Genomic DNA, 24152 nt, shown 5'->3' with positions numbered 1-24152 from the left:
CAGTGACATCTTAGACTTGAAGGACAAGTAGCCAGGCACGAGAATGAGAAGAGAACTGTAGGCAGAGGGGACAGCTGAGACCAGAAACATGCTGGGGCATGGTATAGTCCAGGAATTCCAAGGAAAGCAGCATCCATTAGGGAAGGAAGCGTAGGAAGTGGGAGGCTGGGAGGATGGTAGAGAGTATAAAGGCTGGGGCCCCATCACAGAGGGGCTTTGAAGCTCCTGTAAGGAGGTTAGCCTTGATCCTGAGAGCAAGAGGAAGCCATTGAAAAGAGATTTTATTTTCGCCTGGGACATGACCTGAGTACACTTGAATTTCAGAAAGATCCTTCTGACTGCCATGGGGAGAATGGATTGGAAGGGACCAGACTGGAGCTAAGGATGCTGCTGGAGGATTTGTGTATGGACAACACAGCCATGCAGTTTGGGTCCTGCAGAGAGTGAGGGAACATCATGTGAATGCCTGGCCCCCACCTCGAACTGTACATCCCAGACAGCCTTACATGGGGGCTCTGCCAGAGGAGAAATTGTAGACATTTGTGATTGAGATCATTGTGGTCTAGATTTAGGCAGCAACAGCAGAGGTGGAGAAAAGCAAGAAGATCCACAGGCCTTGTAATGTATGGCTGTAAAGGCGAGGGAGGGAGGGGAGGAGCCAGGGAGATACCTGGTTTTCTGACTGGGCTTATCTGCCTGGATAAGGGTACATGGGAACAGGAGCAAGGTCATTTTTTGTTTCATCCTCAAAAGGGAATGGGCTACTTCCAGTAAAGTGTTAATGGCAGCTAAATTAAATAACATCGTGCCTTCTTATTTATTTGTTTATTTTTTAAGAATTAAGGTCTTGCTCTGTCGCCCAGCCTGGGGTGCAGTAGCACCGTCATAGCTTGCTGTAGCCTCTACCTCCTTGGCTGAAACAGTCCTTCTGCCTCAGCCTCCCAAGTAGCTTGGACTACAGGTGCACACCACTGTTCCTGGCTAATCTAAAAATATTTTTTTCATTTTGGCTTAGAGTTCAAGGCAAGGCAGGAGGATTGCTTGAGCCCAGGAGTTCAAGACCAGCATGGACAACATGGTGAAATCCCATCTCTACAAAAAGGACAAAAATTAGCTGGGTGTGGTGGTGCATGCCAACAGAGTAAAACCCTATGTCAAAACAAACAAACACAAATACAAACAAAAAACAACAACAACAATTTTTTTGTAGAAATGGGGTCTGGTTATATTTATATTGCCCAGGCTGGTCTCGAACTCCCAACCTCAAGCAATCCTCTCGTTCTCTTGAAGCCCTGGGATTACAGGTGTGAGCCTTTTATCTCTGCCTTTTATCTGTCCAAATCCAAGATTTTTTAATTTGTCCAAATCCAAGATTAACATTAGGGCACATGCTATGATGTTTTCCATGGAAATGTCTTCAATTTGGGAAATTAAATATAGGCCAAAAAAGAACTTGAACTCTAATACTGCCTTGTAAATTATATGTTTGCTAAGTGTTTAGCAAGTGAAATCATTTTGCAGCCCTAAAATGTTAAATGAAGCCATTTTGTTCTTCCTGTGAACACATGTTAGAAACAGAGATCTAAGTGATAAAATACCATAATTTTGCTTGATTTTACGAAGTGTAATTTCTTGACAAAAAGGCTCAAAGAACACTGGGGCCATGGAAGGAGATTAAATATTAATTTTATTTCACAGATTTTGAAATTTTAAAATATAAATTGTAATTTAAAAGATAAAGTTGGTATCTTTTATAAGAACTCCCCCTGAAATGATAGTTACCTTAAATTTAGAAACGTGTTCCGAACAGCCAAGCACTTGGACTTGGCTGTGTGAACCACTTGGGTGTCCCCTGAGGCTGGAGTGCTTTTATTGCCGGTGTTAGGAGAGGGTGTTGGGAAAGTATACACTTTGTACCATATTGCTTATAATTATGTCAGTTTTCAGCAGTGAATGTTAGAAAGAATTTAATTGATTCTCTAGTTAGTTTTTTGTGTGTGTACTTTTCACGTGTAGTAGCATTTCTTTTTTCTTTTTCTTATTTTTTTTTGAAACGGAGTCTTGCTCTGCTGTCCAGGCTGGAGTGCAGTGGCGTGATCCCGTCACACTGCAACCTCCGTCTCCCAGATTCTAGCGATTCTCCTGCCTCAGACTCCTGAGTAGCTGGGACTACAGGTGGGCACTACTATGCCTGGCTAATTTTCTATTTTTAGTAGAGATGGGGTTTCACCATGTTGGCCCGGCTGGTTTGTTATTTTGTTTTTGTTTTTTGGAGATGGAGTCTTGCTCTGTCGCCTAGGCTGGAATTCAGTGGCAGGATCTCGGCTCATTGCTACCTCCACCTCCTGGGTTCAAGCAATTCTCCTCTCTCAGCCTCCTGAGTAGCTGGAATTATAGGCATGGGCCACCATGCCTGGCTAATTTTTTAAAATTTTTAGTAGAGACAGGGTTTCACCATATTGGCCAGGCTGGTCTTGAACTCCTAACCTTGTGATCTGCCCATCTCGGCCTCCCAAAGTGCTGGGATTACAGGCGTGAGCCACTGTGCCAGGCCCTTATGTAGTGACATTTCTAACACAAAAGATTTATCTGTATCAAAAATGACAATACTTACTGGGTTGCCAGGGAGAATAGTTAAGTTGTAGCTCAAGAAGAAAAGCCCAGAGTAGGCGAGTAAGGAAATAATTGGTAAAACTTATTTCTCCGCAGGACTTCTGTTAGTGATTTGTTCATGAACTTTGAAAGGAGCAATGGCAGTTCCTCCCCAATCTCCTTTCTACTCACCACATCCAACACTGTAAAGTTTATGAGCAGAGGAATTTAACATAATGCATTTTAAGTTCATAAACTAACAAAATAACCTCAGATCTTTTAAAAATGCTTTTTAGAAGTTTGCCCTGCGTTTCCTCCTTTTTCACCATATTCTGTCTCCTCAGCTACCTCCTAACTCCCAGAACTTAAAACTCTCTGGGGTCGCTTTCCACTAATAGTTTTTGACTTTGTTTCTTATGCTTTGGAAATGTATGCCATAACGACGTTGCTATTTTAAGAGGTTTTTATATGTTCACGTTTTCTTCCTCTTTTCTTTCTCTCTTCCCCTGCCCTTCCTTCTATTCCCCTTCTTATTCTTGCCACCCCACGACATCCCCCATTGAGAGAGCCAGGGAAAGTACACTCCTTTGCCCTTCCTATTTCGTGGAAGTTCAGTGGTATCTGATCTCACTATTACGGAAACGTACAGCACATATTCTTACCTCAGGGAACTAAGATTTAGAGACCATCTGGAACCATCTCTGAGCTCTGTCGTTGATGGGCAGTTTCACACAATCTGTTGATTGATGATGTTATATCAGAGCCTCAGTGTATTGCAAGCCGTTTTATGGAAATGCTGGTGATGAGAGTAACCTGATGTGACATGGTGCATGTGGAATACTGTCTTAGGTCCTCCCTGACCCCCCTCCCTTCCTCCCTCCCTCCCTCCCTCTCTCTCTCCTGGGGCAACAAAATGGCCACTCTGAAGAGAGAAATTATATTTAAAGAATTGTAGCATAAGGTTGAAATTATATTGTTTTATAAAGTATCACTACAGTATAGAGATGTCATTGGAGAGCAGTACCAGTTAAGCAGCTATCGTTTGCATATGCCTAGGAGAATGTTTTTAATAACTAACCTAGTTACCAATAAACACACAATGTTAATTTATTTCAATTACTGATCATTAGGAAATTTCTTTAGGTTTTTTTAACATTGGAATGATGTCAACAAAAAATGTATAATCAGAAGTAAGAAATACTTTACTTCGCTGCAGATACTCACAGCAGCATGTAGTATTTTAATAGACCAGAGAAGAGCCTGGACTGTTATCATTTTTTGTGAAGAAGCTTTCAGCACACAGCTGCAATTTCTAAATTGAATTTTTTATTTTAGAGTGGAAAAAGGACACTTTATTCACAAGAAAGTTTACTTACCAGAAATTTTTTGTCTTTTTCATGCGGAAGTAATCTTAAATTACTCTTGCTTAAATGGAAATGTTATCAGTTTTCTAAAGAAAAAATGCTGTGTATTCTGGGCACATGTGTGTGTATACACACACACACACACACACACAAAATCAAAGTTTATGAGGCATGATAAACTTGATAAACTTGATAAACTCTGATATGGTCCCATCCTTTAACTTTGTAATTCTCCTTTGAGAATGTTTCCTAAGGAAATAATCCAAAATGTTGGGGACATGGGAGAGCTATGTGTATAAAGGCATTTCTTGGTATCTTATTTAGACTAGTGAAAAATTGGAAACACCCCTAAAGGACTCATGGAAGGGACGTAATTTAATGAATTTTCACACATGCCTTCAAATGGAAATTTTATGAGACTAAAGATAGTGGTTACTAAAACTTTCAGGAAGTTAGAAAAATGCTTTTTAATGTTAAATTTAAATTCAGGAATTTTCCCAAGTTTTCTAAATTTTCTGTATTTATACTTATATTACTTTCATAATGAAGAGAAAGAATCCTGAAATGTTATTCTTTTCTGCTTTTTAATTGTTTAATAAGTATTGAAAATTGCTGCCAGACTGGGGTCAACAATTTTAGGCACTCTAAAGCTTTTCTTTAAATACATTAATGTTTTCTACATATTTTGGAAATGTTTTGTTAATTTAAAGCAAACCATTTAGCTTCTGTTACAGATTTGCACGTGTACACATAGACACAGCGGAAAGGATGAGCCCTAGAATTTGAAATATTAAAATAAAAAGAAAGTAGAGAATTATAAGAAATGAGTCAGAGAGTTTTTACAAGAAGATAATTGCAAAGAAAAATTTGTGGAACATCAGTGTTTTTGAAGTTCCACAAGAATTTTTGCAGCAATAGTTAAGGAAGGCCTAAAGTTTTAAAAGCTTTTTAAAGTTTAAATTAAGCAAAGAGCTTCATCAAAACATTACATTCTGCAAATAAATGCTATTACAGATATGCATAGGTTTCTTTTTCCTTTTCTTGCTTTCCCTCTCTTCCTCCTTCCTTCCCTTTCCTTCCCACTTTTTTGTTGTGGTAAAATATACATAACATAAAGTTTACTGTTTCATCTATTTTTAAGCATGTAGTCCAGTGGCATTAAGTACATTCACATTGCTGTGCAGCCGCCACCACCATCCATCCATCTCCAGAAGTCTTTTCATCATTCCAAACTGAAATTCTGTACTCGGTAAACACTAACTCTTCACTCCCTCAGCCATGGCTACCCCGTTTTACTTTTTGTCTCTCTGAATTTGACTACTCTAGAGACCTCCTGTAATCTTTCTCTTTTTAACCTCGATGCTGCTAAGTATTATTGAAAGCCATTCCCTCATTCCAAAGTTACTGTTATCTTCTGTCTTCAAAGGCTCTGGTTCAGAGTCCATGTAGGGGGTTAAAAAACACAGATTTGCACCCTGATCTGTCTAGCTTAACTCAGACGTCTATCATTTTCTGACTGGGACGCCTGATCACTGTGATTGTGATTTTTCATTACTGCAATCCCTATTAGTTGGAAGGATTTTAGGCAAATGTGACTTTGAGTTGGGTGGGAGGGAGGTGGTGGGAGGCCTTACCAAGCATGGCTCACTTAGCAGCGTTGACGCCCATCTCTCTGTAGAAGAGACCTCTGGGTACGGGGTCGGCATGGGGGGTGGGGGTGGCACTCAGATGACAGCATGGGTCCTTCACTGGTCATCCTGACAGTGACTTGTCTGAGATCTCACAGTTTGTAATGGGTGGTGGTGCTGGGAGCTGGCAAGTTTCAGTTTGACACTGGCACACCCACCTTCCCAACTGCTTCCAGCTGCCTCCAGTGTTAAGATATTTGGGTTTCCTTTAAGAATATAGTTTGGTCACAATCTCAAAGAAGGTCAGTAATTCACTGGGTTAGCTTTTAGGCTGACCCTTCATATAGTAAAATAATCTGCTTCTTTGTAAATACCAGTCATTCCTCTGTGCTTGGCCTTAAAGATATTCTTCAGATAGGGTTAGGAGAAGGAAGCCCTCTGGTCACTGAACTGAAGCAACCATCAGCTACAGAGACAGTAGTGCTCACAGTCATTTGTAGGAAACTATAATTGTTGATGAAAAACTGCAAGATTTCACTGGAAAACACAGTAGTTTTGTGTTGAAGAGAATGGAGGTACAGTAAGGGAAGTGAGGCTTCAAGGTAGTCATGGCATGCAAGTGAGTGTTTTTGAGCAGAGAAGTGATATGCACAAGGCTGTTAGTATGAGGAACTCTTCTCTAAATGACCTGGAAGAGATGACTAGAGGCAGGGAGGCCAGTGAGGAAACAGAGAGAATAGTGGAAAAGTTGGCCCTAAGCTAGGTGATAGTACTGAATATAGAAAGTACATTTCTCTTAGTTGAAAGGACTTAGAGACAAGTGTAGTTTCTAGACTGGGTTCTACATATATAGTTTCATTCAGCAAGTATTGATTGTATGTTACTATATTAGATATAAAAGCTTTATCTGAGCAGCGCATACTCTCGTGAATGTCATAGCTAATATGATGCAAAATGCTCATCGGTTGAGACATTTCACAAATGCTTAATTGATAGTGGTAATATTCATATTTGTTAATATGCTTTTCTAAGTGTTTTATATGCATTTATTTGTCGAGTCCCTTACGACATCTCTGTGCTATACAGTTACTTCTATGGCACCTCTTTGCAGAGGTGGGACAGCAAGGCACAGAGAGGTTAAGTAAGTCTTAAGTTCAATCCCTGTAAGGCCAGGATTTGAACACAGGTTGTCACCTACACAGATTGTGAAATTCTGCTCTTTGGTAATTTATGAAGCAATCTTTCAGTAACTCTTACCCCTTCTCATTTAAAAGAGTGTTAGGGAAACCTAGAATAAGAAGAGAATTTCTAAAGTGAAGTATCGTGAACTGTTTGGATTTTCTTAGCAACATGAGGGAACCTAAAATGAGGACACTCGTACCACTGATTCACTGCTTTTCACTCAGGGGTTTTGTTTTCGTTTCTCTGTCTTTAGGTAACCTCGAATAGGGCCGAGCTATTATTTACTCCTGATCAGTAGAATTCTAGGCTCTAACTTTGTTAACATTTATGCATTGCCTGTTTGTTTTGTTTTGTTATGTTTTGTTGTTGTTGTTGTTGTTTTGTTTTGTTTTGTTTTTGAGACAGTCTAGCTCTGTCACCAGGCTGGAGTGCAGTGGCGTGATCTTGGCTCACTGCAACCTCCACCTCCCAGGTTCAAGCAGTTCTTCTGCCTCAGCCTCCCGAGTAGCTGGGATTACAGGCAAGCACTGCCACACCCAGCTAATTTTTGTATTTTTAGTAGAGACAGGGTTTCACCATGTTGGCCAGGATGGTCTCGATTTCCTGACCTCATGATCTGCCCACCTCAGCCTCCCAAAGTGCTGGGATTACAAGAACAAGCCACTGCTCCTGGCCTGTTTTTTCTTTTTCTTTTCTTCTTCTTCTTCTTTTTTTTTTTTTTTTTTAACTGTTCTCATATAGCAAGGCTTCTTTTTTAGTTTAGGCAAAGCAACTTGTGTCAGTTTATCTAAATTGAAATTTTGCATATGTGAAACTGAAAAATCTTTCCCAAGTGCTTAATCCTTCACTATAAGAAAGTAGGTGTAGGCTGGGCGCAGTGGCTGGCGCCTGTGATCCCAGCACTTTGGGAGGCCGAGGCGAGTGGATCATGAGGTCAGGAGATCGAGACCATCCTGGCTAACATGGTGAAACGCCATCCATACTGAAAGTGCAAAAAATTAGCAGAGCTTGGTGGCGGGCGCCTGTAGTCCCAGTTGAGGCAGGAGAATGGCCCGAACCCGGGGGGCAGAGCTTGCAGTGAGCAGAGATCACACCACTGCACTCCACCTGGGTGACAGAGCCAGACTCTGTCTCAAAGAAAAAAAAGGAAGAAAGTACGCATGACCTCTTTTGTTTTTAGCCATGAAATTGCTACTTTCCTATTTTTCCTTCTGTAGGAAATCTATAGATTGTGATCACTAATAGAACTATCACAGGAAATTACTAGTTTAACTTTTTAATGAAGGAAAAGGGAGATGACTCATGCAGTTAATTCCAACAGCCTGGTCCGAAGGCCAGGACACCTCTCATAGTTTTTCTTTTTTTTTTTCTTTTCCCAATGGTGTGTGTTTTTGGGGTTTTGCTTTGCGGGGGGTGTAGAATGGGCAAATTGAATGGAGAAAGCATTCTGCACTTCTTTTCATTTGTTCTGCTTTCTCTTTTACCTTTTTAGTGCACGTACGATAAACTCTTGGTGACTAATCATGGTCAAGGATTTCCGTATTCTTGTCATTAAAGCATGTATATATTATTGACATTTAAAGAGCTGGAAAAATGAACAAAAGATAATTAGATTGCTATTTGAGAATTTTTTAGTTCCTTCAAGCTCTAATTAATTGTCCAAAAAGTATTGTAGTTCTATGATAAATGCCCTTCCATATGAATTCTACACCTTTAGTCAGTAGTTAGAGCCAAAAACAAATTATGTGGCTGTTATGCCTTGGTTAGTTAAAATGAACTAAGTGGAGAAATTGAAAAGAAAGCTTAATTGGTGTGAAATATTGCATTATTTTATGCTATGGGAATTTTTATGGTGAAGTATAAAATGAAAATGTGATATAAATTCACTTTAAAGTCTTGAGGAAAGAATTCTTGTCATTAGAAAGTTATGTTTTTATGAACCATGGTCCATGAACAACCATATCACAATAGACATAGTGGTCCATAGTTTGATTGTAGTTGTATTTTATGTATTTTGTATAGTGTTAATGTGAATATTATCAGAGGATTTGTCTTTTATTACAAATGAATCTGCATGGATAAGCACCATAAGACATTACTATTGTCTTTCTCTACTATTTTATTTTGGTTGATACCTGTGTTGCATTTTTCAAAAGGTACAGTTATTTCTCAGAATTTATGACAATAAGGAACCCACAGATTCAGGAAGCATACTGCATTCCAGGACTGAATAAGAAATCTATGCCTAGACTGAAGCTATAGAACATCAAAGACAAAGAGAAAGTCTAGAAAGCAGCCAGAGAAAAAGCACAGCTCATCTATAAAGAAATAGTTAGACTGGCAGTGATACCATGGAACTCAGAAGAAACACATAAATTTCTATAAAATCGCAGTCTAGCAAGACTATTTCAAGTACTGTTCAAGTACTATTTCAAGTATGACAAGATGAAAACATTTAGAGGTAAACAACAGCTGAGGGAATTTTACCAAAGATCTCTCTGAAATTCCTCTGAAAGAACTTCTGCAGGATCTAATTAAGACAAAGGAAAATTATCCCAGAAGGAATACCTGAGATGTGAGATGGAATAGTAAACAGATAGAATGGCACAGTAAAGCCAAACAAACATGATATAACATAATAATTGTGCTTAATTTGTGGACTTAAAAAGCAAAAAAAAAACTGAAATGATATGAGTTAGCCCATGTTGTTGAAGAAGTCCACCAGGCAGTTGTGAGAACACGGGAATGGGGCGATAAGGCAATTATGAGGGCTCCATTGTCAGCAAACAAGTCAAGTGTAAACTAAGAACAAAGTCACTTAGATTGAGAATACATGATGAGGATTAGGGCTACCTTTGATGAATATATGGTATACTGGAGGCTAACTAAGGGCTCCCTGGTATGCACAGGCTGCCTATACGCAACTGGCCTTGGTTGTCAGTGGTTGACTGTAACTAACTGTAAATATAAGATATTATTGGGATGGTATACTGTAGTACAAAGAGTAACAGCCAGGGGGCAAGAGACCTAGGCTTTAGTCTAATTTCCTCAAGTAATTGTACATGACCTTAGACAAGTCATTTATCCTATTTGGCTTCCGTTTTCCTCATCTATGAAATAAGAAGTTGTACTCTGTTAATATCCAGAGTCGTTTCAGATCTATGAATAATACTGCAAATTAACAATGAAAGCAACAAATGCACGCAAATAATAGGAATGGTATGGGACCTTACATGGTGAGGTTTTTTAAGTATGGCATGAAGTTTTGTTTTGTTTTGTTTTGAGATGGAGTTTCGCTCTTGTTGCCCAGGCTGGAGTGCAATGGCATGATCTTGGCTCACCACTGCCTCCACGTCCTGGGTTGAAGCAATTATCCTGCCTCAGCCTCCCGAGGTCTGAGATTACAGGCATGTACCACCATGCCCAGCTAATCTTGTGTTTTTAGTAGAGATGGCATTTTTCCATGTTGGTCAGACTGGTCTTGAACTCCCGACCTCAGGTGATCTGCTCACCTCAGCCTCCCAAAGTGCTGGGATTACAGGCGTGAGCCACTGTACCCTGCCGTCGTGAAGTTTTGAACTTGCCATTTTGCCACTCTAGTGCTGCCTAAGGCACTTTGAAGGCAGTAATTGCAGAGGTATTTAGTGCCTTCAAAACTCAGTCCCAACCTAGGTTCCTCACTCTCTGAGATGGTCCCAGGAGTGGCCTCCTCTATTGCATGACATTTAGATCCAGAGCTCTCTGAAGCCTATGGACTCGGTATCATTCATGTGAGATGGAGTGATGGCAGGAAAAGAATTCTGTGTTGCAACTGTTGTGCCCTGAAGTTGACACCTCAGTCGAAGGTAATGATAAAAATAGAAATGCTAGGTGCTTTATTACTGCTTCATATCTACTTCCTTGGTTTAGTTAAAAGGCATTTACCAGATTAGTTAACACTGAAAACAGGATCTGTCACGAGCCAAGTATTTCAGTGTGTGTTTTGCATTTTGCTCAAAGTGACCCTGGTATCCAACACTCACATTAAATACCACAGGAAGATTTTGGTTGAATGTCTACTGAAGGTTGAGGGGTGCCTGCACACAATCTCATGACTTACCTTTTTTCCTCTACTGACTAGAAACTGATTGCACTATAGCCAAATTACATATCAGCACGAAGGGAATTCAGTGGCAGGCCTGAACAGAATAGAAGTGACAAGCAAAAATCAATGAAAGGAGTCAGCCACTTGAGTCTGTTCAGTAACATAGGCTAGCACTATGGGAATCTTATACTTGGTGCTTTGCTCAAGATCAGTGCCTTGACTTTGTACATTGCTAATGCACACACAAAACCTTTGGGCATCATGAAATTTTTGATGACATTATTGAATATTTGAATATTGCTGGGGTTTTTTTGTTTTGTTTCTAATGACTAGCATATAAACCTGCTTTCTTTGGGGGACGAAAGAAAGGTATGGAACTTAAAACGCAGCATGTATTTTCTGCTACTGAATCCAAAGGAGACAGATCTTAGATGCTACTGAGGGAGCATGTGACTAATGACTAAGGCCTGGCCAGCCATTAGCTCTTGCCTGGTTAAACTCCACAGACTTTGGAGTCTAGCAATATTGTCAGCATCATGTGTCCATTATTAGAACTGTTGGTGGTGACATTCTGGGCAAATTATTTCTGTTGACCAGTCTCCCTTGGTTCTTAGCTTTTTTTGTGCAATCCTCCACTACGGATTCTGTAAACAAACCCAATATTTTTAATGAAATCCACTTCCTTAGTTAGCTCAATTCAGTTTCTGTTCTTTCTAGGAACCCTGATTGCTGCAGTTAGTAAATCAGCTATCATATGAGTTTTAAAATAAGGGGAGGTATGCTATGAATTATTAGTAACTAGGGTCCTGCTACAAAAGTGATAAGAGAGACTCTACACTTCAATAGGTTAAAGCTTATTTGTAATTATGTTGCTGTGGAATATAAGCACTTTTTTCATCTCACCCAATACAGCTACTAGGCTTTATAGATATATGACAGAGTCACCATGTGCAGTACAGTTTGGGTGATATTGTCAACACCATTGAATTAATCAGCTTTTTGATAGAAAGGTGATCATCTGAATTCCAAATATGAGAAACACAGTGGTTTTTCAGTTAAACATGCATCTTTAGATTGGTATCTAGAGCCATTACATTTCCTTTATAAACTAAAGCATGATGAGTCAAAAATGATCAATTACCTTTTGTATACTAAAATACTGTACTAGTCTCTGTATTATGCCAGGAATAAAAAAATGAATAGCAAAATATACCACTCTCCATCTTTTTTTTTTTTTTTTTTTAGACCGAGTCTTGCTCTGTCGCCCGGGCTGGAGTGCAGTGGCGCGATCTCAGCTCACTGCAAGCTCCGCCTCACGGGTTTACCCCATTCTCCTGCCTCAGCCTCCCAAGTAGCTGGGACTACAGGCGCCCGCCACCTTGCCCGGCAAGTTTTTTATATTTTTTAGTAGAGATGGAGTTTCACCGTGTTAGCCAGGATGGCTATCTCCTGACCTCGTGATCCGCCCGTCTCGGCCTCCCAAAGTGCTGGGACTCGGCCTCCCAAAGTGCTGGGATTACAGGCTTGAGCCACTGCGCCCGGCCGCCACTCCATCTTACAGGAACATGCAGGCTAAAGTAATAAACAGTCGGATTATTATAACTCAATATTTTGAAGAGCAGCTGGCTAACCTGACCGAGGGCTTCAGACTGGGAAAGACGAGATGACATTTGATGCCACATGCATCTTTTAATCCAGCGTTTTTCACACAATGTCCTGCATATGGTAGCTACTTAGAAAATATTTGGGGAATAAGTTTGAACTGAACTATGACTTGAAGAATAAAGAGTTGATGAGAGCCTGATGGAGATACAGAGAAAGACAGTGATATGATTTCTGATTGGAGCAATACAAGGAAAAGTGGATAAGTCCCAGAGTTTTGAGCTTGGGCAGATTGGGAAACAGTTTGTCAATAACTGACAATACAGAAGTTGGTTAGGGATCAGCAGAAGAGAGAAAATTAGTTTAGTTTTTGACATGTTCAATTCAAGGTTTTTGAAGGACATCCTCATGAGACTGTTTAGTGTGCAGTTGGAGAGGTCTGGTCAGTCCTGGAGCTTGGGTGGAGGAAACTAAGGCACAGATTTAGGATTCATCACAATATTTGATATTTGAAGCCATATTTGATATTCTCCTGGGTGTGAATAAGATTGCTCAAGAAAAGTACAGACTGTCTCTGATAGATCCATGAGGAAGATTATTATCTATACTTTTAAATTTGACATTTGTAGAACCGATCAGAGTTATTCTAAAGGGGACCCACTGCAGTTAGAACGCTTCTTTTTTTTGAGACAGAGTCTCGCTCTGTTGCCCAGGCTGGAGTGCAGTGGCTGGGTCTCAGCTCACTGCAAGCTCCACCTCCCGGGTTCCTGCTATTCTCCTGCCTCAGCCTCCCAAGTAGCTGGGACTACAGGCGCCTGTCACCATGCCCGGCTAGTTTTTTGTATTTTTTTTTTAGTAGAGACGGGGTTTCACCGTGTTAGCCAGGATGGTCTCGATCTCCTGACCTTGTGATCCGCCCGTCTCGGCCTCCCAAAGTGCTTGCCTCAGTTTCCCCATCTTTAAAGTGAGGGTGGCAATATCTGTCTTCCAGGCAACATCTGTCAAATGCAGGGTATCGGGGGCCAACTGCTCAGTGGAGGTCTGTTTTCTTCCTCCTTCTGGAAACCTGGAACTGCCCGCCTTCTTCCAAGAAGTATGGGGTATGTTGGGTCAAATAAAACATGTTATCAAAATAATTCCACCTGTTTCCCTTTTCTTAATGTGGCTGCTAGGAAATGGTAAATTACATATGTAGTTGGATTATATTTCTGTTGGACAGGGTGGCTCTAGACAAACCTACACCAAACACAACTTCTTCACCCCAGCGAGTGGCCCTTCCTTGTGGACCTGTTATAGTGGTGGATTGCCCTTGTTTCGAATGTCATTGCCCAGTGTATTACAGGCTTGAGCCACCGTGCCCGGCCTAGAACGCTTCTATAGCCTGTTTCTATTGGGAGCAGTTGGTTCTCCTGACTTCAGAGTTTCCCAGGTGCTGACTTATCGTATAACCCTGCGTTTGCTGTCATTCTGTCTTCACTTCACTGCTTTCGTTCCTGGCACGATAGTAAAATTGTAGATGTTCTCCTGTCCTCATTGTGCCAATCACAGCGTTACTCCGACCCCACTGCTACATACATCCCCCTACCCTCCAAAAGAAGGACAAAGCTGTGATGTGAATCCTGCATCTTCATTGCCTTCGAGACAGCAAAAATTAGACCAATTCAGAGCCTCTTGATATAGCTGTAGGGAGACATCTTCTCACAAATGGAAATGTTTTTCAGTTTGCTCAGGAGAAGAGTTGGTAGAAGTGGTTCTTTTATCTCGAAGACATTTGCCTAGTTTAAGTACAGTACCTGAGCCAGCCTGGCTTGTAGACAGTGTCCGTCAAATGACTATTGGCTGCTATTTTGCATTATTAGAAACATTTCAGCATTAATCATTATTTCCCCTTTTAATGCTTTGTGCTGTATTTTCATATCAATAATGTAATCACTGATACATTGATATGCAATTATGTCTTCAGTTTTTTAAAAAAGAGGACCCTCAATATAATTTTAAACTTCAGTACTCAATTGCAAATGGGTGCCACCATCGCCACCCCCACCCCAAATATCTAGATTTGTCCAGTGTGATTGTTGAGCACTTGAATTGTGGCTACTTTTCAAAGTGAGATCTGCTGCAAGTAAAAGATATACATCAGATTTTGAAGACATGGCATTAAAAACAAAGTAAAATACAGCAAGTCCTTGAATAATATTGTTTTGTTTAATGTTGTTTCCTTATAACTTTGAGGAGAAAAAATATATATAAATTCCCAGCTGGGGCCACTGTCTGTGTGGAGCTTCCTCCTACATCCCGAAGATGTGCCTGTTATGGGACCTGGCATGGCTGTGTGGTCCCAGTGTGAGTGATTGTGGGTGTGTGAGTGGCCCTGCAATGGAGTGGCATTCTGGCCAGAGTGGGTCCCACCCATGTGCACCCCAAACGTTACAAAGTGGAATACTTGGTTAAATAATGATACTACTTATTTTTACTAATCTTTCTTAAATGTGTGTATAGCTCACATTTGTTTCGATGTTTAATATTGTAAGTATTTTGAGTCTTATTTCTTATATCAATTGGCCTGTAGAAAAATTGGTTTCCTCATAGGGCATATTACTTAAAGTCATGGTTTCCAAGGAACCTATGGATGTTATTAAGTGAAGACTTACTGTATTTCATTAATTTTGTATTGCTTAAAGGTTGAAATGATAAAATTTGGGGTATGTTGGGTCAAATAAAACATGTTATCAAAATAATTCCACCTGTTTCCCTTTTCTTAATGTGGCTGCTAGGAAATGGTAAATTACATATGTAGTTGGATTATATTTCTGTTGGACAGGGTGGCTCTAGACAAACCTACACCAAACACAACTTCTTCACCCCAGCGAGTGGCCCTTCCTTGTGGACCTGTTATAGTGGTGGATTGCCCTTGTTTCGAATGTCATTGCCCAGTGTATAAACCTCTGGTAATCCATCAACAATTCTGGTAAATTTTAAAGCCACATTGTTGATTAGGGAGAGTTTTGGAGAGGGCAGATTGGGAACTAATTCATACTCACTGAGCTGTAATACTTCCAATCAGTAAAACATCTACTGGGACCACGGGAAGATGTTCTTTTTTGGTTTGTTTGTTTTGGCTAATAGATGACTATTAGATTTTATAAAATATGTTTGTTTTGGCTATTAAACGACTATTAGATTTTATAAAATATGTGTTTACTTATTACCTTGTTCCCAAAGGGATTTAAGGCATTTAGTTAGCATTTTTCTTTAGGAATTCATCAGTAGTAACAAATGAGCAGTACTAGCTGAAATTCAAAAATAAAAACTCATATTCCTCTAGGTAATTGCTTTTTAACCTCTTTGGGGGTCTTTCCTGAGACCAGACTGCATTCATCTGAAAACAAACCTGTAGTTAGGACAATCCATGAGTAAAGAAGGCCTCATATGTAGAATGTCATAGCTTCCCAGAATCTGCTTTGAAATTGAAAGTCACCATAGCTCCAGCTTCTGCTGTGGTGCAAATGTCTAGAGCCTAAACATTTCTAAAATGGAAACTGGGCTGGGTGCGGTGTGGCTCATGCCTGAAATCCCAGCACTTTGGGAAGCTGAGGCAGAAGGATTGCTTGAGCCCAGGAGTTGGAGACCAGCCTGGGCAACATAGTAAGACCCCATCTCTACAAAAAAATAAAAAATTAGCCAGGCATGGTGTCATGTGCTCGTAGTCCCAGTTACTAGAGGGGCTAAGGTGGGAGGATCGCTTGAGCTCAGGAAATTGAGGCTGCAGTGAGTCACGATCGTGCCATGGCACTCCAGCCTGGGCAACAGAGCAAGACCCTGTCTCTAAAAATAAAATAATAAATAAAATGGAAACTGGCTGTTTAGGGAAAGAATGTCTAAACAAAAAGTAGTACATTTTAAAAATAACTGTTTCCTTTTTTTTTCTTTTGACATGGAGTCTCGCTCTGTCGTCCAGGCTGGAGTGCAGTGGTGCAACCTCGGCTCACTGCAGCCTCTGCCTCCCGGGTTCAAGTGATTGTTCTGCCTCAGCCTCCCAGCAGCTGGGACTACAGGCGTGCGCCACCACACCCAGCTAATTTTTGTAGTTTTAGTAGAGACAGAGTTTCACCATATTGGCCAGGCAGGTCTCAAACTCCTGACCTCGTGATCCTCCTGCCTTGGCCTCCCAAAGTGCTGGGTTTACAGGCATGAGCCACCATGCCTGGCGTAACTACTTCCTTATTATGACAAACCTCTGCTTCCTAGAGATACTTGTCAAAAATTATTACTGATCTACATGTGAGAAAGATAACTTTCAGGTCTCAACCTTATTCTTGTTTACTAATCTGAAGTTTTGGATTTCTGGCCTATGAGAACTTCTGGTTTCCAGCACATCTTTCATTTCTGCTTAAATTTAGTAGCTAAATTAATCTGTAGCAAACTTTTCTATGGATTTTTCAGGTGGGAAAATATACATAAATTCACAATGGATGGCCCTTGCCTTCACAGAGGTTAAAAGGAAAATAGACATGTATGTGATTACATATAAAACAGTAAAATTCTATCAGTCCAGTGCAGTAGTACATAAAGTGCAGTACATTCCAACCATGGGGCGTCAGGGAAGACTTGGAAGCATGACCTCAAAGGGCAAATGTACAGGGAAAGTGAAGGGATCTGTATGAATAAAGGGGTGAAAAAAATACAGTAGGTTCAGCACATACATCATGACAGGGTGCTTCATATTCCATTAATGAGTTGAGGTAGAGGGTGATATCGCATGGCAGATTAGGAACAGATTCTCCAAAGCCCTTTATCCCGAGGTAAGATGTCTAGACCCAGTTCTTATGGTCTGAGGGATGTTAAGCAGAATGACATATTCAAATATGTTATCTGAAGAGGACACTGGGGGCACTGTGAGGGAGAATGGGTTGGAAAGAGCCAGTTTCACAGTATTCTAGGCTTAGGAGGAGAGATGCGAGTCTCAAGGCATTGGTAATGGGAATGGAGGCTAGTCTGTATTTCAGGAATGGTCAGATGATGTTCATAGCCAGCATCTGGTAAGTGCTGATTTCATTCTCATAACAACCATCAGAGCAGGCTGTCATTATATACATGAAGAAGCTGAAGCCCAGAGATGCTAAGAAACTTGCCTGACTTCTCCAAAGCCACTGCTTGGAGGAGTTAAATTCAGCTCTGCGTAGTGTTACCTGAGTCCATGTCTCACTTCCTATTTCTCTCTAGATTTGGAGGAAAAAGCAGTTCTGAAATTGTAAAATTTCTAGCCTGGTGGCTTTTGCTTTCATCAAGGAAGGAGGGAAGAACTTGTGCATTAAATGTTTGTACTCCTGAAGGTTCTTTTTTAGGCTCTATCTATTCTCATCTCCATCCTTTGTGATGACTTTTTATGGTAAAACTCCGTCATCCACACTCACAACTCAACTGTCATCTAATTGCGAATCCATGTTCTTTAGTCTCCTGCAACTTGTACCATGACGTGTATTTCCTACTGCCAGCGAATCACCTCCACGGATATACCACAAGCATGTCAAATTGCTGAGGACACAACCATGCCATTCATTCAGCCCACCAAGCCAAGAGAAAATCTGGGTGTATCTGGATGACTCCTGTCTTCCCCTTCATATGCAGCCATTATGTTTCTAGAATTAGAACCATCTGAAAATCTCAAGTCCTTTAGGGTTTTTTCGCCTCCTGCCTTTGTCTTTTAGCAAAGATGAATAAAAAGTGAAACAAATTGGCACAATTTGGAGGATGAAGAAGTAGCAAAAGACAAAGCTGTCAGAGAGAAGAAAGTCATTTCAGGAAGGAGGGAATAGACATAACAAGCAAATTTGCCGTTAAGGAAATGTTTTATTTAGGAAAATTAATACTTAGAAAATGAATTGGATGGAAATAAATTTTTAACATTCCTTCTCTGATGAAGAACTGACCTAAAATGGATGTAGTTCTTTATTCTTGCTTTTTAACCTTGTAGTCATTTTATGTTCGTCATTTACCCCCATGCAAGTTGAGCACTCTGTAAGGGATATAATTTAAACATGTCTCAAAACCGAAAACCAGTCCATGGGCAGATCGTTTATTGCGATAATATATAACCACACAACTGTAAATTGGAACCTAAAAATATATAATCTGATTTTTTTAAAAATTAACCCAAACTTTAACTTTTTTATAAGGGGTTGTGTTTGAATTCTCTAGCCACCAGGCATGTTTTTGTCTTTCTGATGCTGTTGGAGCTATAAATAGTAGGTAGAACTGAATGAGATGGCATCACATAAACAACAGAGAAGCCTAGCTTGGCCATTTCTCCTACTCAGATCCCGAGTCAAAATATTAAATGGTGGTGGTTTCAAACTGGAATTTCCTCAAAATTGTTTTTGCTTCTCCAATTTTTTTCCCATGGCTTTTTCCTCACCAAAGACTCGTCACCTCTCTTTATATAACTCTTGGTCATAACTCAATAATAATTTTGTTTTTAAGAAGTGGTAACGTGAGTTTATGCTTTACGTGGTTTCTTTTCCTGATCTACTTGAGTCCTTAATTTTCTTCCAAAAAGTAACCTGGAACTTGTGGCTAAAAACGATACATTCTTATAATCTTAATGGCCGAAGGAATGTTGCTTCTTTGCAGAACTTGATAAAGAAATTAGAGATTTGGGCCACGGAAACTTTCAGCGCTTGCCTTGAAACAGCGGCCCGGAATCTCCCGCCCACCCGTCCCCGCCCGGATGCCTGCGCGGCGGCGGCGTCCTTCTCTCCTCGGCTACGTTTTCACTCGTGGCCAGAGCCTGGCTTGAGAGAGGGGATTTTAGAGAGAGGGTGTGAAGGATGCAGGGTCGCTTCCAGGCCGCTGGCTCTCAGGCCTCGCTTTCCGGTCCTCACTGCGCGTCCACAGCTCGCCTTGGTTTCTTTTGTTTTCTTCACGCGCCGGCCCCGCGGTGCAGCGGTGAGACTCGCCCGCGCCCACGGAAGAAGCCGGACACCTCCGAAGGGAGAACCAGTGATTCGACGGATCCCGGAATCCCCCGGAGCGTGGGACCACCAGGCTGTGGGCGGAATTAACCCTGCTGCGGAGGCGCCGGGAGAGGATGAGGGCGGCGAGAACCGAGTCACACAGCAGCCCGGCGGCCTCTGCTGGCAGGCCCGGCTCGCTCCTCTCGCCCCGGCCCGGCTCGGGCGGAGGTTCCGGCGCCGCCCTCCCTACCCCTCACGTAGGCTCGTGGGGGCGGGGACAGGGGGACGAAAACAACCGCGTCCCCAGCCTGACCGGACAGGCCCGGGCTCCTCAGACGGCGCCGCGGCGCTCCCCGGGCCGCGCCGCACCGCGCACATATGGGCCTTTGTGGGCCTCTGCGGAGGGAGGCGCCGGCCGCAGCCACATTCCCTTCCGGACGAGCGCGGCTGCCGCCTGCAGGCACCGTCCGCCTCGCACGCCCGTAGGCTCCTCCTGGAGGCGGCGGCCTCACGCACAGCGTGTTTTCTAAAGTTTCTGCTGACACAGCTTCGCGTTCACATGAGCCGGCGCGGTCAGACTCACGCAGGCACCCAGCGTTTCCCCTGCGCCGTCTCGCGCCGCTGCACCCCTAACCTCGGCGTCCCGCGTGGCGCGCCCAGCGCTTAAGGTTTTATTTTTCCCCTGCTTCCTTTGGTGCATCTTTCCCCCTCTCAAAACCACCCCCCAAACTTAAGGGCTGCATGAGTTGGAACTCATTCGCGTAATTGAAACGAGCAGCTGACGGTGGAAAAGCCAACTATAGAGGAAGGGCCGTGCCGCGAGCCCAGGCAGCCGAGGGCGGGGCCGCGAGAGGGGGGCGAGGTGGAGGGGCGGGGCCGACGGGGGGTGGGCGGGGCGAGGCTGGCACACCGCCGCCATTGGCTGTTACCCGACGCACCGAGGCTGGGCGGCTTAGCCAGGCACTTGGATTTTATTTGTGTTAATAGCTGCATCTCGGAGCCAAGTGCATGCTCATCAACCTTCCTTGCTGGGAAAACCAACTCACAGCATTTTTTTTTTTTTTTTTTTTTTAGCCGAGAAACGCCTAGGCTTGTAAAGTTTCATCTCCTGCCTGTGCTTTCCTGTTCTTAATTAAATGCTAAAGAGTCTTGTCGGGATATTATTTTTCATCCTGTCTCTGCCTTGGAGACTTTGGGATCACTGGGTGGTCTCTTGGTCACTTGTAGGTGTTTTAGGTAGGACGTTGCAATCTGCAATCTAGGGGCATTTGACGACTTTTTCAAGTAAGCTAAACAACGCATAAAACTATAATAGATTAACCAAGACATGAATTTTATCCTACTAGTAGCAATCAGCGATGGCCGCTTTGCTTTTTACACTTTTTTCTCACTCTGTGAGAAAAATTCTAGTTGTTTATTCTCTTGTTGATACTTCTTACGCAGATAACTTATAACTTGGTATGTGTGTATTTTTATCATACTCAAAGCAACTTAATTTTGGAATTCTGCAAATTTAATTGATGATCCATTATAACAATGTAGTTTAAAGTTTTTGGTGTTGATGTAGAGACAGAATCCAAAAGTATTTTGAAATGTTTAAGAGAAATGGCCTTGAAGAGTTCTAAATATTAACATTCTTCTGTTTGTTTTTATGCCTTGTAGTAATTACCGCACGTGTGAATATGCATAGAAATTTTCATGTAGCAATTTCTGTGTTTGTGATCTGTATACAGATAGATTTTATAAAAATAATGGATAGCAGGGACATTTTTAACCTTGATCGTTGTTGTTAACTGATGACATTTGTCAGTTCCAGTTTAAATTAAGTTAAATTTCATATTATTTAGGTGAGTTGCATACTAGGAGGTACTCTCGTATTCCATATCCTCTCCTCACTCCTGGGCTTCCTAACAGGAAGAGCAAATGCTTTGTGAGAATAAACACTCACTAGTTACTATCTATAGGGCAGGATCAGCAACTCTTTTTAGGTTTTGAGCTGCAGTCTCTTGTAATAGTGGTTAAATTGATGCAGGTCAGTGAATTTGGGGTTTACAAGCTTTTAACTCCCCAGCTTTGTGAATACTGAATTTATGGAAAAGCTTAATTTTCTGCATATCTCAGAAGGGATAAGTACAATTAAAAAAGAAAACAATACAAATTATTTTACATAAACTGGAGCAATTTCAAAACAGTGTAACGAGAGTTGAGTAAAAAAATGATTTCCCTCCATTGTCCTGGCATGTTCTGCTGTTACACTGACCTGCCGCAGATTGGTCATAATGGGTCTGACGTTGTAGGTACATCAAAGTTTAGTTTGCAGCCACTATTTTAATGTTATTTGGAAAGTCTTGGATTTTAAAATCTTAACCCAAGTAAATATCAACAAGGTTTATCTATTTGGGAGTCACTTATGACTTCTGCTCCTCCAACAGTAATTTCTATTTGCTACAAACATTTGCAAAGTTTACAGCAAATTTTGAAGTTAAACTTTACCTACCTAATATGATAGTGAGTGGGTGAGTCCTATGCTCCCCTAGGTTTGCCAAAGGTAGTCTTGATATAAATAATACATTCAAGTGAGATTTCAAGCAAGTGTATGGCTTGACCAATTTTGCATGTGGGTTGTAGCTACATTATCTCAGGTTAGTTATTCTTTAAACTTTCACCAATTTCCCCATTTTAAAAATAGTGAATTTTTATTAAAAATAGTTGGTAACATAAACCATGGCATTCAGCCTACACTTCACATGAGATTTATCTGCCTATGCAGAGATGTTGCTTAACTTGAAGGCCTCTTTGTAGAAGAAGGATTTGTCTTACAACATTTTGCGTCAGCAGTGCTGAAGTGCCGCTCTGTGGAACATTGCTTCTTATACCCTTCCTGCCACAAAAACGATATGTGGTTTAACTCTTTCAGGAACTGGGGTCGTTTCATCCCAAACACTAACCAAGGTTGTTTATAAACTCTTGGAAAAACATAACATAAATGAATCTTACTGCCAAGTGACAAGTTTCTTTTTATGTTTGGTTGTAAATTATTTCAGAAACCTCATTTTTGTTTAAAAAGCAGATTTGTATGAACAAAGTTGAGTGGACAAATTGAGTCTACTTAATATTAAAATGTTGAAAGGGCTTACTGGCTGTAGATGTTTCATATATCAAAAATCTAGCCTTTCAGGGCTGGGCACAGTGGCTCATGCCTTTAATCCCAATACTTGAGGAGGGTGAGACCGGCAGATCACTTGAGGTCAGGTGTTCGAGACCAGCCTGGCCAACATGGCAAAACCCCATCTCTACTAAAAATACAAACAAACAAACAACAACAACAACAAAAAGCCGGCCAGACCTGGTGGCACACACCTGTAATCCCAGCTACTCAGGTGGCTGAGGTAGGGGGAATCACTTGAACCTGGAGGCAGAGGTTGCAGTGAACCTTGACTACACCACTGGACTCCAGCGTTGGCAACAGAGTGAGATTCTGTTAAACAAAGAAAGGAAAAAGAAAGAAAACAAAATCCAGCTTTTCATCCTTGAGACTACATTTCGTGCTTTTTGCTACTAAGTAGAAAGGAACTTCATGGTGTAGTTCTGGACATTTCTGAGTTATAAGAAAAAGGTACGGTGATGAAGTGTTAAGTGCCATGCTTCAGATCTGAAGGTTGTGTAATAATTTTCATGCCTGCGCTTGTACAGACGACTTCACCATTGGCTGCAGTTCTGATTTTAAGTTGATTTGCCGGTTTTCATGTTAAAGTTGACGTTTATGTGCAGTTGTATTAAATAACAAAGAAACATAGTAGATAAATGATCCCTTACTCCAAAGCAAAAAATCTCAAAAACTTCGACCTCCTCCATAAGAAAATTGTAGCAATTCCAAAATCATGCAGAAATGTCTAGAAATTATCAAATGTAAAATTTAACTCTGTATTCTAGAACACTTCATCAAAACAAAAAGATGTGTTACACAGTGGAAACTAAAGGAATTTTAAGATGAGAAACTATGGGATATTGTTTTAATTCATGTCTGAATATTTGGACAAGATGAAAGTTTTCTGAGCATTGTGAATGGATTACTATGTTGAGAAATGTGTAACAATGATGTGTAAGGCAGAACAGTATTCTAGTAGGACGATAGAACATTCCTGTTACCTTAACGAGTTCTCCTCTATCTTTATAGTTAGTTCCTCCCTGTTACATCCAGGCCGCCACAGATCTGTGTTCTTTCTGTGTAGATTGGCCTTTTCCAGAATGTCATATGGATGGAATCATATAGTGGGTGGCCTCTTGAGTCAGGCTTCTTTTACTTAGCACAGTGCATTTGAGAGTCATGCATGTCCTTGTTTGTGTCAGTAAAGTCAATTCCTTTTCATTCGTGAGTCGTTTTCCATTGTTTGGATATGATCATAGTTTTGTTTATCCACTCATCAGTTGAAGGGCATTTGGATTGTTTTCAGTTTTTGTCAGCTATGATGAAAGCCTCCCTAAACACTCTCATAAAGGCTTTCATGTGAATATATTTTCATTGCTTTTGGGTGAATACCTAGAAATAGAGGATTGCTGGATCATATAGCAGACTGCATTTACCTTTGTAAGAAACTGCCAAACTTCTCCAAAGTGGCTGTAATATTGTGCTGGAATATATATATATTTCAGCTGGAATATGTGTGTGTATATATATATATATTTTTTTTTTTTTTTTTTGAGGTGGAGTCTCGCTCTGTTGCCCAGGTTGGAGTGCAGTGGTACA

The 24152-nt window shown here is 41.1% G+C and overlaps 2 protein-coding genes across 10 annotated transcripts in view; both read left to right on the top strand.

The window, feature by feature from the left end:
- ARID1B (AT-rich interaction domain 1B) overlaps window positions 1–24152 on the top strand; it is a 442707-nt gene that overhangs the window by 230411 nt on the left and 188144 nt on the right. The window lies entirely within an intron of this gene.
- LOC117097244 lies at window positions 18144–21180 on the top strand. Its single transcript, XM_033234970.1, has 2 exons — window positions 18144–20073; window positions 20480–21180. The coding sequence occupies exon 1, from the start codon at window positions 18951–18953 to the stop codon at window positions 20070–20072; it is 1122 nt and encodes a 373-aa protein (XP_033090861.1). The 5' UTR covers window positions 18144–18950; the 3' UTR covers window position 20073; window positions 20480–21180.

This window comes from Trachypithecus francoisi, unplaced genomic scaffold (assembly GCF_009764315.1).
Source record: "Trachypithecus francoisi isolate TF-2019V2 unplaced genomic scaffold, Tfra_2.0 Lachesis_group15, whole genome shotgun sequence".
NCBI classification, from domain to species: domain Eukaryota; kingdom Metazoa; phylum Chordata; class Mammalia; order Primates; family Cercopithecidae; genus Trachypithecus; species Trachypithecus francoisi.
This window is presented reverse-complemented; position numbering and strand designations above follow the sequence as displayed.